Below are 20,874 nucleotides of genomic sequence, written 5' to 3'. Positions count from 1 at the left end.
CCCCCACATCCCCAACCACATGCACAGCGGCTGTGCATGGGAGGGTAAAGGGCACGCAGTGAGGCTGCCTGTACCCAGCTTGTGGCACAATGTTCCACCTAAAATCCAACCCCTGCGGAGTGCACACAGCCCTAGCACATTCCAGGTGACATTCAATGATGACAAAGGGACAATCATCTGTCCCAACCTTACCACCATGAGAATGTGTCCTTGGAAGTGCCACATTGTGTGCATCCCTTAGAACCTAAACTAACTCAATCTGGTGTGCACAAAAGGAACACATGGAAGATGGAGTATGCCATTAACACCATGCCAAAGTACACATCTAAATACTGGTATGTCACCTAAACCCACCCACACTTCATGTCACCTGGTTGATACACCATGCCATGGAATGCAATGTCAAAAGAGACAAAGAAATGGCCAACAAATAACACTACTGTCACAAAGCACTCGATGATCAACGGAACGAGTTCTGAAATGACTTGCTCTCCCACAACAAAATAATAATGAACACAGGAACATCAATTGGCCAGTAAAACATACCAGAAATACAGGACCCAAGAGTGAATGTGTCTGACAGTGACCAATCATAATTGCACATGTCCCTCAATGTGTCGTAACTTGCACATGGCATCCTTGTATTTTCGTGTGGCACTGCTAACTAAAGGGGGCAGGGAAGTGCATACAGCAGGAAGGCTAACAATAATGGATATGGGCAAGCTAATGCATGAAGATGGATCTCAATGTCCAAACAAAAAGGGATGCTAACCATGCACTGGACAAACATTCATGAATCCCACTAGGGGTATATACGCAGGTCGGACTTGAGACTTCTCACAGATATAATGGAAGCCCACTGCCTCTGTGTAAGTTACTTTTACATGCTGCACTCCTTGCAAGCCCATGGAAAGGGGAAGCAGGAGTGGCATATTTGTCTGGACCCTAAGGCACAAATGAGGAGTGTACCAACACAAGACAAGCCTGAATGGGTCCAGCTGGAACATACAGTGAATGCCCTCGGAGGCCACACAAAGCAACACACTGTCACATAAATGCACAATGGGGGAAAAAAAAACAAGTAAAAAATATAAAATGGCCATGGTGGACCAGGGGGTGGAGGGGCACCACCCAGAAGGGAGGAGGTGAAGGGTGCATGTCAACACCCACATGCGTGGATGTTGAGAAGGGGAAAAAAACCTCCATCGGTTAATGTGCCGCACGGCTAACCTGGATCGGGAGACCTGTCGCCACCCTCTGGTGTATCATCAGAATGTGGTAGTGGTAAGGGAGGTTCACCAGGCATAGCCTTGGTCTGGTCATCCATGTCAGTGGCCGTGCAGGGCTGAGATGATAGCATCTGCAACATGATGGCTCGAAGGTCCCCATGCAACACCTCACGGGATGCACGGAGTTCCTCCGTGATGGTATGAGTCAACTGTTGCATCTGCTGGTCAGACCGTCTACTGTGGGCTGCCTAGATTGCAGCCAATGTAGTTCTGATAGACCTATAGTCTAACCGCAGAGCGTCCCTGTGGTCCTGACCCTCTGCAACTAGGGATGCCTGCAGAGCCCTCAGGTCTGCCTATCGGCTCCTGGTGCTGGCCTCCATGTGCAGCCTGTGTGAGCGGCATGTGGACCGCAATGCCTGATGCTTGTTCTCCAACTGTCTTTCTGGGGTGGGGGGGGGGGGGCTTCATGGAATTGGCCACCCTATCCATGCCCTGAGCCAATATCGCATATGAAGCACCCTGTTGTTGTGCAACAGTATACATGGACTGCTCCCACGAAGTATCGCCAGCTGCTACACGGCCACCATGTTGGTGGACCACACTCCTGCCTGGGCCAAGGGAACCTGGCCCTTGACGTGATGGTGCTGTCTGTGGCTGCAGGACTGCATCCCTCCCTTGATCAGCTGGCCCAGGACCAGGAGTCAATACTGTGGTGAGTGACCCTGAAGCTGTAACTACAACAGACGGATGTACCAACACTGACTGGACCAATGAAGGGTTGTCCCACCCACCCCCCTTCAGACGTTTGGGATACAACAGCACCCACACTCGATCACTCGCCTGCGACAGCACAGAGGAATCAGATTCTGGTTCACCCTCAGAGCCATAGGTTTCATCAGAGGTGGACTCGTACTGAGTCAGGACCGGGATGGACTGTAGCACCAGTGGTTCATCATGGGCTGCCACACCACGTCCTCCACTGGTGCTTGCTTGCGGATCAGTATCCTGTTCCTCCTGCCCCCACCTCCTCTGCATCCTGTGCCTCATCACCTGCACATGGACCGAAAAATACATGAAAACCCATGTAAATAGCGTAGCTCACACACATCGGCATCAGTGTTGTCATGCAACACATTAACCTGCCATGTCACAAACTCCTGCATGTATGCAGTGTCAATAGAAGGGAAGGGTAGCATGAAAGCAGCCATAGACATGCGTGAATGGGCTCACTACCACATGCAGTGCATGGTGCACAGCACCTGCTTTACACACGAGCACCTGACTGGCATAGTTCTGTCACCAACATCACTGATGCAAATACACCGATGCCATGTAGCATAGTCATGCCTGAACTGTCAAACTGCATGAGCTGGAACTTGCTGACTACTGTCTCAGAGCTATGTACAATGAAGCCCCTCTTCCTCGACTTGTGGGTCTCCTTGCCTTGGGTTAGAGCCTGTTCTGCTACTGCATGCTTTGCCTTCTTGCAAGGTCATGCAGACCCTGAATGGCTGGGACCACTTGGGTCAGTAGGGGCTGGAGCACTGGTGGACTGGGCTATGGCATCACCAACTGATGCTGGGACAGTAGGTTGCCTTGCAGGTATCCATACCTGGGTGCTGGTGCCAGGACCTTTCACTGCATGTCCCTTCCGCTTCGAAACAAGGGCATCGGCCTCTGGGTCTCTATGGCCGTGGGTTGGGACCACTACAGGCCTGGCTGGGGGACCCTGAGCCTGGGTGGTGGTTGCTGCAGCTGCCCCTGCAGCTTCTTGACCCTGGCTAGTGTGTACAGCAGATGGCAATGCTGCTCCAGGACCCTGGGTGCGTCAGAATCGGCTGCATCTCGCTGACCCTGTTGGGTGGGGGGCATAGCTCTCCCTGCATTACCTAGTTCACCCTTCCCACTTTTCGCCCTCCCACTCATGGCACTGATGGAATGGTGCAATGGGAGGCATAGCTATTAATTGTCCTGGGCAATTTCAGTGAGGGGATAGTGTACGTGATGTTAAACGTACCAGTGTGCTCCTGCAAATACTCAATGTAATGTAACCCCTGGGGGAAAATAAATGGGTCGTGTAATGCACAGGCACCCCAATGAACACTACGTGCACGCAACCCCTCGGTAGCCCACGTGAAAAGAACAAACGTTCCGCAGTATGCTGTGGCACCCAGCAACACAAAATGTGTACGCGAAGGACACGTAAGCTACTGTTCAAACAGGGGCACCCGTAGTATGCAAAATGCGTACATGACTAAGTCAGCCTCAAAAGTACATGCGCGTGTGCGCAGAGGCAAATTCTCCACCAAAACAAAAAGCTTGCACTGTCACAGAAGTGAAGAGATCGCGTGGAAACGAAGTCCCCACGTCCCTCCGCTGTAACTTGCGCACGCGTATGATGGTCTCCTATGCACTACTTTATCCAGATCCTGAACGCCACGCCCAACGTTCAGCGCATGTCACGTAACTTGGGAGCTTAGGCCTTTTCCTTGGATTTCACACTAACGTGTATTTCCGCACGTGAAGAGTCGCTCTGTTTCTTGCTGCCCACGCAAGTAACACGGAAGACCCATGCTCCTGCCTACCAGCCCACTTACCTGCTTCCAACTGCCCTGAGCTGCCTCCTATGAGCCATCTGCTGCTGCCTGCCCACTGTGTGTGCCTGCTGCCCATGTGCCCCGCAATTTGGATGCCTGCCATTGCCAGTGCTCCTGTTGTCGGACCTGTGACCACCTCTGTGACCACCTCTGCTGATCCCTAAGACTCCCAACGTGCCAGACCACCACTCCACAGCCCAGCCCCAGTACCACTTTGCCCACCCGCACCTGCCTCTGGGGTTGCCATGTCTGAACCAACATCATCTGAGGCAAGTGGCAACCCCCGGCAGCAAGGCAGAGGGCTGTCCGCATCAGTGCAAGAGAAGTCGACATCCTGGTGGAGCAGGTCCTGGGGCATTCTGATGCCCTCTTCAACCCGCCAACGCAAGTCGGCAAGGAAGGAAGGATGGAAGATGATCTGGGCCAACATCATGGGTGCCATTAACACAGAGGGGGTGGCACCCTGGGACTTCCGCCATGACTAAAAGCGCTGGGAGGACTTCAAAGCCAGCACCCACAACAAGGCCCTGCACTTCCTCTAGGCTGGTGTGAACCAAGGGGGGGGTAGCACCGGGCCGGTTGAACAGACAACATGCAGTTCCTGAAGTGGTTCTACTCAGCGCTGCACCCTGCATGCCAGGTCATGGATTTGCAGTCCCGTCTGGAGCCGACTGGTAAGTGTCCATGTGTTGGTGTCCTCCACAGTGCATGTGCATGTTGATGTTTGGTTGGAGTGTGCACCTTGACCTTATGGCAGATATGTCTCTTGTACGGATGTTTGTGTGCATGTCCCAGACAGTTCTGAATATGTGGCCTTTCAAGCATGTGTCATATCAACAATGTTTCGGTTGCGATGTGTGATGCACTGCAGCATTTAACAACATGCGCATGTTTGCATACGTTTGTCTGGACGTGGCCGTGTGAGAGGCGTGACACATGGCTGCTGTCAGCAACATCATGGACATGCATGGTGTACATGTGCATGTATCTGGGAAGTGAGTGTGTTACTGGCCAACACTCTGGATGAATGTTACTGGAGCATTTGAATGTGTGCTTGACTCTTGCTGGCAAGTTGACTCTGATGTGATGGCTCCAGGCCCTGCCTCAGGACTGTCAGGTGATGTGTGTGAATGACATGTGTATGTCCCATTATGCGTGTGAGGGGCATGCACAATTTGTAGGTGCTGACAGTGCCTTGTCCATGGATGTGGTTGCCTGTTGTGAAGGCATGCCTGTGTGTTCATTGCACGTACCAGTGTGTTGTGGAGGGTGATTGTTTGTGCCCTTTGCCAGTGCAATTCATGTGCATATGTCTTGTGCCACACACACACATGTACAGTACCCTGATGTTTTTTTTCTATGTCTCCCTAACGACAGCGACGTTGGAATAAGAGGGCAATGAAGGTGCTGTGGAGCAAGCAGGCAGGGATTCCTCCAGCAGGCCCAGACACAAGGCCCAGTCTCGCCCCCAGGTTATTTCATCTTCGGGGAGCGTGGAGACTGGTGCCACGTCAGAGACAACGGCCACAGCGGCTGAGTGGAGGTCAAGAGGGCGAAGGTGGATGTAGACCCCTTGGCAGTGGGATGGACAGGTGAGCTTGCACAGGGACAATCCAGTGCAGAAGACGGTGGGGCGGGCACCCAGGTAGGAGGAGGAGGAGGAGGAGGAGGCGGAGGAGGAGAAAAGAAGGCCACATCAGCCCAGTCCATGGGGCCCAGCAGGGTTGATGAGGTGGGTGTGACGGATCCTGTCCAGACTCTGGGGCAGGAGGCAGTGCAGGTCGCCGTGGAGGTTCCTGTGCCTAATCCTGCCCCTCGGCCTGGGCCTGCACCTGCACCTGCAGGCATGCCCCAGGCTGCACCCAAGAATAAAAAAATAGGGCTCCTGGTGTGGAACCTATTCTACCCAGGAGGGTTAACTAGGAAAACAAAAGATACAAATGAATAGGTCCAAGGATGCCAGGCTCAGAACAACACCTCCACATGTATTATCAAACTCTGCATTGCAAAGGAAGGAATCACTCTTCAATGTCACCCAACCTCATGTGGCAGATGTTTCCATGCACATGGAAACCCTAATATCTGCGGATGTCGCCATTCGAGACCGGGTGGAACCGTTGCTAGCCAGCATCTGAAGGCGTACAGGCATCATTCGTGACGATGCGCAGGCTTCCAATCAGGGCTTGCAATGAGGTCTGGCGTCTCCTGAACTTGCTAGCTCAGTTCCTGGTCCCTCAATGGGTGCATGGGCTGGCCACTTATGCTAACCCCCCCCCCCTCATCCTCCTCCTCTGTGCGCCAGTCGTCCTCCCTGCCTCCTTCCAGCCTAGATACCTCCAGGGCCCCCTGTATACCTGTCTTACCCCCGGCGGCCTGTCTGGTGGAGATCAGATCCCTGCCAGAGTCTGTTGGATCACCATGCCGATCCATCCGACGACAGGAGCTGTGGCAATGGGGAGAGAACAGGCACCAAGGAGCAGGGCATGTGCACGACAGCCCCAGGGGTTGTCATCATCCTGGAGACTGTCCTTTAGGAGCAGGCACCAGGAAATATGGCAGCAGCAGGCTCGGAGTAGGAGGCTTTAGTACTCTGAGAATAACATCTCGGGGAGGCCGGTATCGGGCATCAGGCAGGATGCAAACGTGGACCTTCTCCAAAGGATGTCTTCCGTGGTGGAGCGGATGGGACAGCAGATCAGGGCAGAGCAGCAGCGGGCATGGGAGTCAAGACTCACCATAGCCAGGTCAGAGATTTCATTGTGTCGGGCAGAGAGGCATGCTGAGGTCCTCGAGGAGACATGCAGGGAATGGGAGGGGATGGAGAGGACCATGTAGGAGGCCCTGCAAGCCCTCAAGGAGAGAGCGGAGGCCCACCTAGAGTGGATGCAGTGTGCGATCAATGCCCTGGCTGAGGCATTGATGCATCATGGTGAGGAGAAGGACTAGCCTGCTGCCATTGTATGTAGTGCTTTAGGTATAAGTTTCCTTTTTTTATTGTTGAAGTGTTTGGACTGTGGTCCACTTTTTGTACATAGTTGTTTGTGTGTCGTTTTTGAGATTTTATTTCATGGTTTGGGGTGCATTTGAGACATCGGACCTCTTTAATTTGTACATAGTTCGACTTTATTTTGCCACTTTTGTGTTCACCATGCTGGAATGGTTTATTTCTCATTTCAGGAAATAATTTGCATGGGGCATATTCAGGTGTGCATGACCAGTAGCTGGGTGTCCCTCTGAACTTGGCAATAGGTCCCCTCGCACACCACTTGCACACCTGCACTGTCTCCCTGGCATGCCCAATCTGTAACTGTTTTTATTTATGCCAACAGTTTGCACCTTCTGACTGCACATGGCCTTGGAATTGACACCGGCTGCCCAGATTTTCTTTGTTTTCTTTTTCGGTGTATTTGTTATGTCTTCACATGTGGTTGCGGAGGTGGCAGTGCACCACATTTTATCGATTTCCCCACTTCGCATGCACTGGCACAGTCTCAATGTCACCTGCCCTAACAAATTTGTTCCCTCTGTCTTCACTCTCTTCCCCGTCCCGGGACTCTTTGGGCCTTTTTCACACTTGTGTATATGTGCATTCTGAATGACACGTCATTTGCTTGTATGTCACGTCATGTCCTTCATACATAGCAGGGTCACTCGTGTGTTTGAGGTGATCTGTTCAGTTAATGTGTGCTCATTGAGGCTCAGGCTGTGACATGCCAGGCCAGTGTCTCTTCATGTGACACATATTGAGGGTGCTTTGCGTTCTGTCACTGTGTGATTATTTGTACATGTGGATTGTTGACATTACTTTGTCGCATGGCATGCAGGGCCTAACTTTGACATTCACATTTGTGATGTGTATGTTGGGATATGGTTGCAGTCAGCAATTTTGTATGATCACCCGGCACATTGAAGCTTGTGCACCATGTGTATGCTTTTTTTGGTGTTTGCAGGATATTTTATGACCAAGAGGTTAAGGATGGTGTCACTATACAGCAAACAAGATCCTGAACACGACATTGATGTAGTGAATGTGTGTCACTATGTCAGCATCCAGCATGCAGGTGATGTCAACTCTGGAGGGGGCTGCCTGCAGGGTGGCATCACGAGCGATGGGGGCTGGGCTGAGGGTGTCCCATGTGGAGACGGCTGCCTGCAGGTTGGCGTCACAGGTGATTGGGGCGGGGGTGCTGTGGTGGGGGTGTCCTATGTGGAGTGGGCTGCCTGCAGGGTGGTATCACAGGTGATGGGGCTGGGGTACAGGTGTCCCACGTGGAGAGGGCTGCCTGCTGGGTGGCATCACGGGTGATGGAGGGGGTGCTGGGGTGTCCCATGTGGAGGGGGCTGCCCGCAGGCTGGCATCACAGGTGGTGGGGCTGGGGTGGGGGGGTCCCATGTTGAGAGGGCTGCCTGCAGTGTGGCATCATGAGTGATGGGGGCTGCCTGCAGGGTGGCGTCATGGGTGATGGGAGTTGGGGTGGGGGTGTCCCATGTGGAGAGGGCTGCCTGCAGGTTGGCATCACGGGTGATGGGGTGAGGGTGACCCGTCAGGAGGGGGGTGTGCTCCCAGTGGATTGGTGCGGGTATCGCTGGGTGTTTTGGGGCGATTTGGCTGGGGTTCGTCAGGGGTACATGCAGAGTTTTCACCTGATTACACTGGGGTGCATCAGGCGTACGCACAGTTTTAATGCGATTTCACTAGGGTGGGCAGGGATTGCATGTGGTGTTCACGCGATTTCGCTTGGGCGGCCGTGCTGTATGCTGGCCGAGGGTCTTACGTGCCATGTTAGACATTTCGCTCGCTTTTTACTGTGCGTGGTGTTGTTTCTGGCGCAGCTTAAATATCCCTGCACTGTTACCTCGTGAAATATATGAATATGCGTGGCGCACAATTGTTTCTCTGTGCCACGGCTGGTGCACGCTCCTTCTCGTCACGCAGCGCTTGTATATATATTATCATGTATGATAGAGGACAAATGTGTTTGAATACACATCTGCCTTCGTGATGTACCATCAGTCCTTCCTTTTGGATGTTTCTAGGGTTGTGATTTGCTGAAAGGTGAACATTCTGTGCATGCCTTAGTTGCAATTGGTTGCCCCTCTTGGCAATTTAATAGAAAAAGTCCCAGATGTTTTGATTTACTTTTTAGTTTGATGGGTGTGTCTGTTTGGTGTATGGTAATAATTATCACTTGCAATGTGCTCCTTTTTAGATGTTCTGTTTTAGGCACGGTATTCATTTGATTTGTGTATTTTGAGGTTCACTTGACAAATGACAGCCAAAACCTATTTGCCTAGCGAGACCTCTTCAAAGAGTGCAATGAATTTGTGTAAACCCAGTGAGTTGTGACACACTAGGTTTAGAAGTGTCTTGCGTTTTACTGTGTGCTAAAGTGTTGGGAGAGGCAGGTGTGGCGTGTGAGGTTTTTTAATCCAGAGAGTTGCATTTTACGCTTGGAATAATTGAGTGTGGGCTGAACTCCTTAATGGCTCTGGGATTCTGATGTCCTCCATATCTTCTGTTTTCCCTACCTTCAGCCTCTTTTCAGTTTGATGTGGAACTTTTGGGTGTCTCCATTGCATGCATCCTTGTTTGCTGGTTTTCATTCCTCCGCTTCCTAGATTTAGGAGGCCACAATGTCTCAATTAGAGGGTGTTGGCCAGTTCCTTGGAATGTGCTGGATAGTAAAGGAACTGGCCTATCCTGACTGTTTTCCTAGGAGAGTGGGTGGGACAGTCAATCCATCATGCCCAGTTTGGCGCACAACCCAAATGCTTTGCTGAAACTAAGTAAGTCAGATTTGTATGGATTGTGTTTAATTTAGCTGGATGCTTTGCCAGATCTCCCAGCAAACATTGCTGCCCTGTGAAGTACAAAGCTCTTCCTATGGGTAACCTTTGAACCAGAAGCCTGCAACTGGTATTTGCATTATACTTGCATCTCAGTAAAAAAGTTAATCCTATGGTAATTCCTCTGCGACGCATTTTCTGCATTTCTACCTTTCTGCAAACCAAGGAAGTGCGCTTCACAAAATTGTTATATTTTTTATGACACTTTTCCGTTTCTTTGTTATTCCACTATGTTAAGATGGATTTCTAAGTTAAGCCTCTTTATGCTAAACAGCGAAGATACTGAGAGGTTAGCCAAAACCCAATCAAGGTAGAGTGGCAGAGCAGTCAAGCCTTAGTCTCAGTGGTCTATGGCTACAATGAGTCCACACAGAATACCATGAATAATTAAGTTTGTATATAAAATTAGAATTAATTATTAGGCCTAAATATCGCAGGTAAGTAATGTAATTAAAAACTATATATAACGCATTTCCATTCATCCTTAGAAGTAAGATTACATATGCATTAATTACCAGTATTCAACAGGTGAGTAACCAAATGCAGGAAAAACAGTTTGATTAGTTAGAATAATCCCAGACCCAGTTCCCTCTGTCGCGTGAGGTCCAGCCTTAAGATGTATGGGGCCTTGTTTCCAAAACATCACAAGTTACAACTTTGGTTTCTTCAGGGAAGGTATTTCAGAACTGATGCAGTGTGCTATTGTGGTGATTGAAAAGTTCTTATAAGTAAGGTAAGTATTTACTCCAGGTAAGGTGAGTACCCCCACTTTATCCTATTCCTAAGGTAATTCCTAGGAAAGGACCCGCCGCCCAGGTTCGATGAGCACATTCCAGGCCAGAGGGACTAATGGTCTACACCCAATGTTACCCTGCGGGACACTGGGGGACAGACGCAGGTATGTTCTGTGGGATGTATTTACCCATGCATCCGAGCCCTACCTCAAAACTGTGCAGTATTGACATGGAAAACATCATGATGGCCAGAGCTTCCCAGAAAATGCACAGGGAAATGCATGAAGAATAGGCTGCCACTCATTTTTGCCGATGTTATGGGCACAGAAGGACACTGCCTAAAACCACCATTGGACTACCCACACAGTAGTCTGAAACCATTGGGAATGGCAATGCTGATTGCCAAAAGCAAACCCATAACTGTTGGGAATTCATTTTCTTAAATCCCAAAAAGGGGTGCAGTACCAGTACTCACCACTATCAGAAAGCCGGCGTTTTAAAACCACCAGATTTTACTTTTTTGTAGAAAACTGAATAAATGAACCCAAAACATGCCAAAGAAAGACTTACTGAGAGGTGGATCCAATGTAAAGTTATATTCTGAAGTGACTTGAAGGTTTATAACAAGACTGGCTGAGCTGTGGATTTCAGCAGTTTAAGTAAATTTGGACTGAAAGACACTAAAAATCTAAATGTTTAAAAGAAATAAGTGACCTACTTTGAGTGTCACATAGGTTGCAATTGTTTAAATGTCATAGTTTTAAACTTAGAATCAGCATTCTAGCTGCATATGTAAACATTGTCTTGACTTAAACTGGGTAACAAAAAGTGACATTTTATCTGAAACCTGGCTTAAGGAACTGAATTCTGCCTGGCAACTACCCCCCATCAGGAGTGAAACTTGAGTCACAGCTGTGTTCCCAGGCCTATCTGCCTTTTGCTGGCCACACTAAGGATATGCCATCTCTCTGATAATTGAATTAAGGGGAGCCCCCACAGAATAAAGGAGCTCTGAACAAAGCCCTGTCCTGACTCAGGCAAATGTTTTATTGGCGGGAGTCGTAAATGGAGTTTCCCCATGGAAGGACAGTGGCGGGGCACTGCCTGTGAGAGCAAGCTGGCTTGGCAGAACTGGAAAAACCAGAAATTCAACCTTGTGCTGGGGGGAAACCACACCCCTTTTGGGCCAGAACATAACTCTAAAAAGATGAATAACTCGTAGTACGGACTTGTGAAAATTATTTAAATGGCACCATAATTCTTGTGATTTTTCTGCCCACATTTTAAGACGTGTTAGGACCCGGTGGTATGTTCAGGGGGGCTTTAGCGGAAAAGAGGATATTACTCAAAATGTGTGCATGTGAAAAATCTGACACTTCATCAACTAATGTCCATACTCCTTGCGCACATGTGTGTAAATTTGGGTTAATGTCCGAAATTGCAAAATCAGTTAAAAAGTGCAAATGTTGCCATTTCTGAATGCAAGCCCCCAGGAAGAGCAGATTTGGACAGGGTATACCTCCTGTGATATGTGAGGTGTGCATGTAATTTTAAACAAATGTGTACCTGTGAAAATATGTTTTTTTTATCAAATATAGATTGTGTGCAATTTGACAGGGGAGGATCCTCTGACCCATAAAACCTACAGCATCACTCTGACTCACAGTTCCTTCCCCAATCATGGGAGAGGGGAGAATTGGGCCAATGGGCAGTTGAGAGAGGGGCTGGCTAGTGATGCTGCTCACACACACCCATTTTAAAAACAGACAGACAGGACAGATAGGGACCTTCAAATCCATTTGCAGCTGGAAGCTCTGCCGGGAAAATCCATACTTTACCTCCATCAACCTTCAGAGAGCAGACATAGAGACTTCAAATCTATCAAATTTCCAGAACCAGAGAGCGAGCAGAGCTGACCCAGATCACTGTGAGTGCAGAGACCAGAGTCCAGTCTAAAACCTGACCAGATCCGTGGCGAGGCCCATTCTCATTCAAGAATATAGTGTGAGTACCTAGTAGAACTGTGCAGAACCAATCTCTTAGTTAAAATAATATAATTCAATCTATTTTAATCTAAGTAGAACTGCCTCCTAACTGTCACCTGTCATTTGTAAAGTTGTCACCTGTCATTTTCTAGTTGCAAGCTGCACTTGTCTTTTTGAACTTTAAAATTTCAAATCTGAAAAACGACCTTTATTTAATCGCTCATATCTCCGTGGCCGTTTGTGCTAGAGACTTGCAGTAACTTTCATCTGGAAGCTGAGATCCTAGGTAGGCTGTCCTAGGACCCCAAAACTATAGTGATAGTCCTTGTAGTTCCTCTGTAATCGCGCCAGGCGCACCCGCGAATTTTACCGCGATTTTCAAAAATTTCTTCACGTGTAAAAATCTGCTGCTGCTTGCCTTCCATTTGCCAGAAATTCGTTTAACCTGCTAGTTACTCCTAGAGCCTTGCTAAAGTGAGCCTGGGCTAATATTAACTTGATACCACTCACCCTGAACCTCTAGCGGGAATTAAAAGCATTTTAGCATATTTTTCGCTTAAGCCAGCACATATAAAAGCATTTTGGGCCTGTGTTTAAAACTCGATCTGTAATCTAAGCTTGCTGGGGTGAACTGAATTACATTTGATTGCATTTCTGAGAACTGTGTGCTTTCCTTCCATTTCCTTGCATTGCATAAAAGGGGGGGTGAATTGTCCAAGAAAGTGATTACATTGTCTTTTGCTGAAATCCTATCAAGTTATTTTCTGTACTGCATTTCATTCTACATTGCATCCATTTGAAACCATAAAAGTATTGTTGCTATCTTATCCATCCTATAACCACTCATCATTGATTATGAAGAAGTGTGCTAGTGCCAGACTATCCATTATTGATTACTGATCAGATTAAGTGTGATATTCAATTATTTTATTATAAAGCGTGATATATATATATATACATTGTTTAAATTCTCAAATAAACCTTTAACTTGCAAAACAGAACTACTTCTTGGCTCAGTGGGGTCAGGAGGATTCCAAGAGAGGGGTGTTATATAGGGGTAGTCATCCAGAACGCATGAACTGGCATAAAGATATATCAATAAGGGTTTCCATTCAGTATCCCAGACTAGGCATTGATTTAGCTGTAGTGTTGAATTGAATCCTCTTACAGTTCAAATACCCCCTAACTCTGATTCTTCCAGGTGGCACTGCAGGTCACTGTGACTTCATTCTTCTGTTCTTGGTTCGGGATCAGGGGAGTCCAGGGGTCGTGGGTGCAGAGCTTTCTCTGGGAGCTTGTCGCAGTTCATACCCAATAGTTTCGGGCAACTTCTTGAAGACCTCCAAATATAAAAAAAAAAGTGGCAGACCTCGGCAGAGCAGGCACTTCAGGACTCCTCATGGGATTGGGTCCATAATCTGTGTGTATAGCTTTGTGTAGATTTGTCAAATGGCACCAAAGTTATAAGCCATCTAAACATTCTGAGACCGGCTCCCTCTAATATTGTTCCCTCTTGACAAAATCCCACCAAACGTCTTCAAAAACATTCAAAGTTGGGTCTAAAATCTTTTTGCAAACGTGTACACATTTTCATCAAACGGCACCAAATGTATAAGCCGTTCCAAAATGTTGCCCCCTTCGGCTGCTCTTGGCGAAATGGCACCAATCCTTCAAGGTTGGGTCTAAAATGATACTGCACAAATTCATGCAACTTTATTGATCACTGCCCTAGTTATAAACCATCGGAAAACTGCTTTCACTGACCCTTTAATGTAGAAATATTCACGGATGTCCTCAAACATTTGTCAAGTTAAAGAACGACGTCCCAGCAATGACCCCGAACAGCCGAGATGTTTTCAGGCTTGAGAGAAGAAAAACGCCTGATTTTTGGCTTCTTATGGCCATGTCCCATCCTCACCCCCAGAGATTATTTTGTAAGTTTGAAGAGTGTAATATGTTTTTTAATATGATTTTACCGACAGACTCTGGGTGCAGTTCACAAATCCAACATGTTGTCCATTTCGAAGGTTTTGATGCACCTCTTATTGGACCAATCGGTGGCCGTGTACGATGTCCACAAACGTTACGCTGCTTCCTGATTGGCTCAAAGGCATCCACGGACACCGAATCAGTGAGTCCGCAGATCTCACCGACATATAAAAAAAATATTTTGCCAACTTTTTGGGCATTCCTTAAAAATCTACTGGAGGATTAATTCCAAATTTGCAAAAGCGTGCTTTCAGGGCTGCTGCTCCTCGTGTAAGTTTGGTGCAAATCCATCCAGCTGTTCCACTTAAGCCTATCCAGATTTCATACATTTGGGATTCCCCCGACAACACTTGCCCTCAAACCCTGAGAAAACCACAAGCTTTCGAAAATTCAGTCATGTGTATATTCTTTTTGCAAAGTTTCATATGGATTAATTGAACTGCGTCAGTTATACAATGATGTTTCTCGTAATGCTGCAATACTCTATTCTATTTTTCTATAGCGCCAGCACGCCTGAAGACCTCAGGGCGCTCACAAGGCATACAACAAAAACATATATAACCCTACAATGGAAGCAATATTGGTGCAGTTAATCGGTTCCTTTGTCAAAAAGATGGGTTTTCAACCCTTTTTTGAATTGTGAGATTGAAGGAATGGATCTAAGTGCACATGGTAGTGCATTCCAAGTAATGGGGGCCCTTGAATCAAAACTGGAACCTCCAATTCTCTTCAATGAGAAACAAGGGGCTCTCTTAATCCAAGAGCAGAGATAGTCGGCAGTCATTCGACAGACATTTATAGACCAAACTAGAGGTCTTAAATTGTATTCTCTGAGAGACGGGAAGTCAGTACAGTTTCTGACAGGCTGTAGAGACATGGGCCCTTCGGTCAAGTCCACCCAGGCCGGGAGGATAGCTCAGGGGCAATGCTCGCCTTAGAAGAAAGATGATGCCGGGCAACACGGGTTCGATCCCCAGGTCCGCGCTTAGAAACCGCTGGGTATTAAGCACCTTATGAATAACCAATCACAATTACAAACTGCTCCATTCTAGATCACTTGCAGCGTCTTAGGTTGGCCTGAGCGGTGCCCGCTAAGGGACTATTTTAGTAGCCAAGATTGAGGTTTATTCTTGCGGCTGTAAATGGGGGCCTTACTTTTCTCCGACAAATAAGGACGAATTTGCCATAGCATGATGAATTTAGATAAGCAACATGTTTTGTAAAAGTTAGTTGAGGGTAAAAAAGTGTTTTGTAATTTTTGAAACAGTGATGTTATTGCCGTCAATCAAATAACGGTCATACTAGGGATCATTCATTTCATTTTCTTATATCGTTCAAAGGCAGTGAGTTATTTGCCATCCAGATCATGATGGCACTCTCATTTATCCTAACTAAGTCCCTTGAGTAGGACCCAGATAACTCCAGGATGATCTGGGTGTAGTCCGCATAATTTGCAAAACGCACACCCAGACCATCCAGGAGGTCACACAAAGGTCTTGAGTAGATATTAAGCAAAATAGGCGATGGACATGAGCCTTGGGGTAAAATGGTTCTTTTACACTTTCTTCTACACAGGGGATACGCACAATTATACAGTCATATTAGGGAATCCAGTTCTTTTGAGACTTCAATTCTGTAGCTTGCTGTATTCTTTGGAATGCAAATTTAGATGACACATTCTCGTATTGGTTCTCAGCCTTATTCTTTTGAATTGTCGCACAGTGGCTGAAAGAAAATATGTACACTATTGTCTTTATGTTTGAAGTCCATCCTCGGGGGGAGGGTAGAGGAGGGGGGATAAACTGCAGCAATGCAAAAATTACATTCACAGTGTATTGGGCGTGAGCATATTTCTTTGTACTTTTTAATGACATTCTATTTGAACATGTCAGCAAGCAAAAGGCTCACCCAAGCAGGGAGAGCTTCCTGGTTCCTGTCTGACATGCGCTGGGGTGCCGGCGTCGGGATGCCACCAATCAATCACTCTGCCCTAGCCTTGCCCTTGCCCTCACTATAGTCAGGGCTGAGGCAGGGCCTCCCTGGACAGAGGGGCAGCAGGGCCTCTTGCAGGCTCTGAGGGGGCAGGGGGTGCTGCTGTGCCAGTGTTCATCTGTATGCAAGTTTTGTTTGCCCCTTGTCTGTGCAGGGCATGCTCTATGGCTGAGGAAAGCTTGCACTGCTGATCAAGCGAAAGCAATCTCATTGGGTGTCTGAATAGTCCATGTTCTATTTTCAGTTTGATCATGGTTGGTTGCAGCTATATCTTCAGCACTGAACTCACACTTCACTCCGACATTCCACACTGACCTTCATGGATGTTCCTTACCTTTTCCTCCTTTTGATTTTATTTAGGGAAGAAAGTTTGCAATGGGGACCCAGTTTTTGACCATCACCGTAAGAAAGAGCTGCAGGAGAGACAGGCGATCTACAGGTGAGCACTGCCAAAATGTGATACTGTGTGCTGTAGGTGGGTGAAATAGTGGAGTCTCTATACCCACCAGTGTATCTGAACACGAGCAGAGACTGGGACCCATTACAGAGCGCTTGACGGCGAGGAACACTAGTGAGTGCCTGCTGACAAGGGCCAAGTTGGATACCTCTGCAACTTGTGCCCTGCTTCTTCGGAAATGCTCATAACTAAACCCCAGTTCACAAGCCCCATTCATTTTCAGGCCTTTATGTATGAAAAGTGAGCGGGATAGAGGGTGTGCTGCTTTCAATATCTTGATGCAGGGACCAACAGAAAAGAGACACTTTCAAGTGCAATCCAATAAAGGATTTCAAGTCCTAGATAACAACTTCGAGTTAGTGGGAGACGAAAATGGAGCTACCCGTGAAATGGGATGCTGTCCCATTAGTCTCTGGGGTTTAGAACGTGACCGACTGCTATTCATTTAAACATTCCTGAGTGTGACGGGTTGCCTAAAGGGAAAAAGGGCAGATCATTATACCTAGATTGTAACAGTTGGCCTGCTCACATTAACATAATGTAATTCACACTTATACTGCACCCATAACCTCCATGGTGATCTCCTGGCACAAAAATAAAATTAGTTTAAAAATGAAACATTTTTTGGGGGAAAAGTAGAAGTGAGATGGCACGAAGAAGATCACAATCTCTATCCTTATCTTACCTTCCCTTCCCTTTCTTGCTTTTACAATTCTTTCATGTCTGTTTTCACTCTGATCCTTCTTCATCCTTCCTCTCCTCTGATGCCCATTTTCATTCCTTCGCAGACTAAGGTCTGGATAGCCCTGGTAGAGGTACAACATAGCACATTTATGGACATGCCCCTGTTGGATCACCACAGTAGTGGCTAGTGCAGTATTAACATTGTTTAACATAGCAGGGAGAGAAGCAGATGAAAGAAAATGCAGTTGTGAACTCTAGTCAGTAGAGGGCAATATCTTGAACACAGCAAAGAAGAGGTTGTAGTGAATACCGTTGATAGTAATTATTAACTGTATTTGATATCATATGGATATAACTGACCAATTGTGAATGACAGCAAAAAGACAGAAAAGTGAAGAAAGAGTGATGTTAGAAAATAACGATTATGTGCCTATCGGATCGTCATACAACTGATAAAATAATCTAGTATCAAACGGTGTCTACATCAAAAATAATCTACATGTTTCATCCCTTTGTATGCATTCTCATGCTGGGTCTTCTTTAGGAGAATAGATAATTGGAAATACATTTTGAAGTACACAGAACCCAATCAAAGTCAGATGTGCGAAAGTTCCTTCAAAGGCAAAAGTCAGTCAGACGTGTTATTTGTATCGTTGGACATTTCCAATCTATGAGAGCTAGAAAGGGAAAAGATTAATCTCCTGTGGTAGAGAGGCATTTAGTTAGGGGGAAATGAGGGAGAAAACTGGGGAAGCATCACAGCCATCTTGTGGCAAAATTAATTCCTGAAGCAAGCGGATTGACAATAATGTGGTTGCTACATCTGACAATTATGAAACTGTGTATGACCTGCATTTCATCTTGTAAAATCTTGCAGATAATAGTAATTGCTGGTTGAGTAACAGTTTTCTAAAAAGTATACAGAACATTTCTGTGATGACTGGGAGACGTGAATGAATTGTCATGAGATTTAATAGCCCACAACAGAGAGAAACAATTCCAGTAGCAAGCTACTAGGCACCCATACAAAGTTACTCCCCACCTTAATTCTTTACATATCCCCCACATCACACAATTTGTTTCTCGCCAAGAGTACAATTTCACTAGCCAGCAGTATGTGGCGAGTGCAGTTGTGCACTCTGGCATGTGTAGTTTTTTAGCTAAGGATGAAGGATGGTATGGTTGATATTCCACAGCCAAGAAAAGAATGGACAACCCTAATAAGGTAAACCACAATGGGGCAAATGTACGTCTTAAGACCTGATGGTGGTTACCGGTTTGCAAATGTAATATTGTATTCACACTCTGTAATCAAATTGACACTTGAAATGTAGAGAAGGAGATGTACACGTCACTCATGAAGCCCAGCCCTCAAATCCGTCATGCTGGAAGAGCAGCAAGAAAGGGCTGTATCGTCCTGCATCGAAAATATGGAAGATGTTATGCACTCAATACAACCGTAATTAATGTAGCCTTGATCTGAAGTGGTAAAAGGAAGTCTGCAGACACCATCGGACGTGGAAGAACTACAAGTGAAGTCTGACGGTTGTGAAGTGACATCACGAAGACGCACTGAAACGATATATGAATATTTAAAGGGTGAAGATGTTACTGATGGAAGTGAATTTGCATACAAAAGCGAAGAAATCGTATATACTAAGAGATGCAGTTTATGTATATACGCAGAAACGTAAGGTAGATAAGAAATAATAAAAGCTTGCTACAGTATCAGAAATGCAAGGTAGATGAGAAATAGAAGCTTGCTACAGTAGAAAATGTGATGCAGGTATAGCAGCCATTTTGAGAAGATGGACATAGGTCTCATGTAATGGTAAGCTGAAAACCTCAAGGAGAGGGAATAAGGCGGAAGAACCGACAGGCACTGGAATACAGATTCATGCAAGAACAAAGCATATTTGTTTGGCTAAAGACCAAGAATGCCACAGTGAGAAGCAACTGCAAAGTAAAAAAGGAGTCAAGATAATTAGTCCCTTAAACACACTTACATTTTTGGGAAATTAAGATAAACTATAAGACACAACAAAATCTGTGCTGAAAATGTTGTTTACAGGATTTAGCATTATCTACTTTTTATAACTCGGATTCAATTGTTGATGCTATTAAATAGACACTGTTCAGGTTGAATTCTATGCACTTTACACCACTGAGGTGTCTTAATCAACTATTCCTGCTAGCCATTATGCATTTTAGCAGCTCAAATATGCTGAAAGCAGTCTCTGTATCGTTTTGTAAAATGCATTATGCAGTTAACATTATTTGGATGGACTCAATTATTGATGCAATCAAATAGACATTGTGTCTGTGGTACAAAAAACACACAGTTGTCAAGTACTATGCACTTTACGAGCCAAGATCAAATTTATTTTGCATGCAATGTTCGTGCTACTAAGCACTACGAACGTGCCATACATCAACAAAGTGTGATAATGGTCATATTGTCTGAAAATAATATTCTTGTCATTAAGCACCAGGCAGATCACGGTGTGTATGTGGTGAAAATTTATGAATTACATCCACTGTGAAATTGACATGTCATGCGAGTTGTTAACATCCAACATGTTGACTAAATGTACTAAGGCTCTCTTAAGGTGCAGCTGACCATGCATGCTTAGAAACAAGAGGCACTCCTCTGTTAATGAAAATTGAAAAATCAGAATCCCTTTTCACTTTTTACTATTTGACGAAGCCCGTTAGGGTGAAACGCGTCATTGTGTTCTCGGTTTACCTTGTCGACCCTATAAAAAATTAAGGACTTTGACAGAGACCTTCTTGCCCAAGTGTTGATTGATATTTTTGGAGGAGTGCCGCTGTTCTGAGTTCAATTAGCTCCCTTTCTTTTTAATATATTACATGGCCTGCGGTAGCAGCAATGTAGTTATGGTTAAGTTGCTAATCCCATAGGTAGAGCACTTTTTGGGCAGCTTATAACTTTGCTCCCCCTGGACGAATCCTCACCAAACTTTGTGAAAAAAAAGTATATGCCCCATTCTGAATTCTTTTGCAGAGTTTGGTGAGGTTTGGTCTGGGGGGGAGGGGCAAAGTAATAGGAGGGCCCCAAAATCTTTTTTTTTTTTTCCCATAGACTAAATGGAGAAAACACTTTGTTCACGCCTACAGCTTAAACCGCTGGACGAATTTCCACCAAATTTGGGGCAGACATGGCGGCTTCGTCCCGAAAGCGTGCTTTTGTAAATTTGGTGGAAATCCATCCAGTAGGTCTTTTTAAAATGACCAAAAAGTAGGTCTAAAAAAATGTGTGATATGTGGTCCGCTCTGCGAACACACTTCCCTGTTCGCTCCGCGGACAGGACACCAATTGGCTAAAGGACGTGCGTC

At 46.4% G+C, this 20,874-nt stretch overlaps 1 protein-coding gene across 1 annotated transcript in view; it reads left to right on the top strand.

Annotated features, from left to right (window-relative positions):
* LOC138568813 (polyunsaturated fatty acid lipoxygenase ALOX12-like) overlaps window positions 1-20,874 on the top strand; it is a 265,719-nt gene that overhangs the window by 46,209 nt on the left and 198,636 nt on the right. Inside the window, exon 3 of the mRNA XM_069646585.1 lies at window positions 16,737-16,815. Coding sequence (XP_069502686.1) covers window positions 16,737-16,815 — 79 coding nt within the window. The remainder of the gene's footprint in view (window positions 1-16,736; window positions 16,816-20,874) is intronic.

The sequence above is a fragment of the Ambystoma mexicanum genome, chromosome 1p, assembly GCF_040938575.1.
Source record: "Ambystoma mexicanum isolate Mex_15411 chromosome 1p, UKY_AmexF1_1, whole genome shotgun sequence".
In the NCBI taxonomy this organism is placed as follows: domain Eukaryota; kingdom Metazoa; phylum Chordata; class Amphibia; order Caudata; family Ambystomatidae; genus Ambystoma; species Ambystoma mexicanum.
This window is presented reverse-complemented; position numbering and strand designations above follow the sequence as displayed.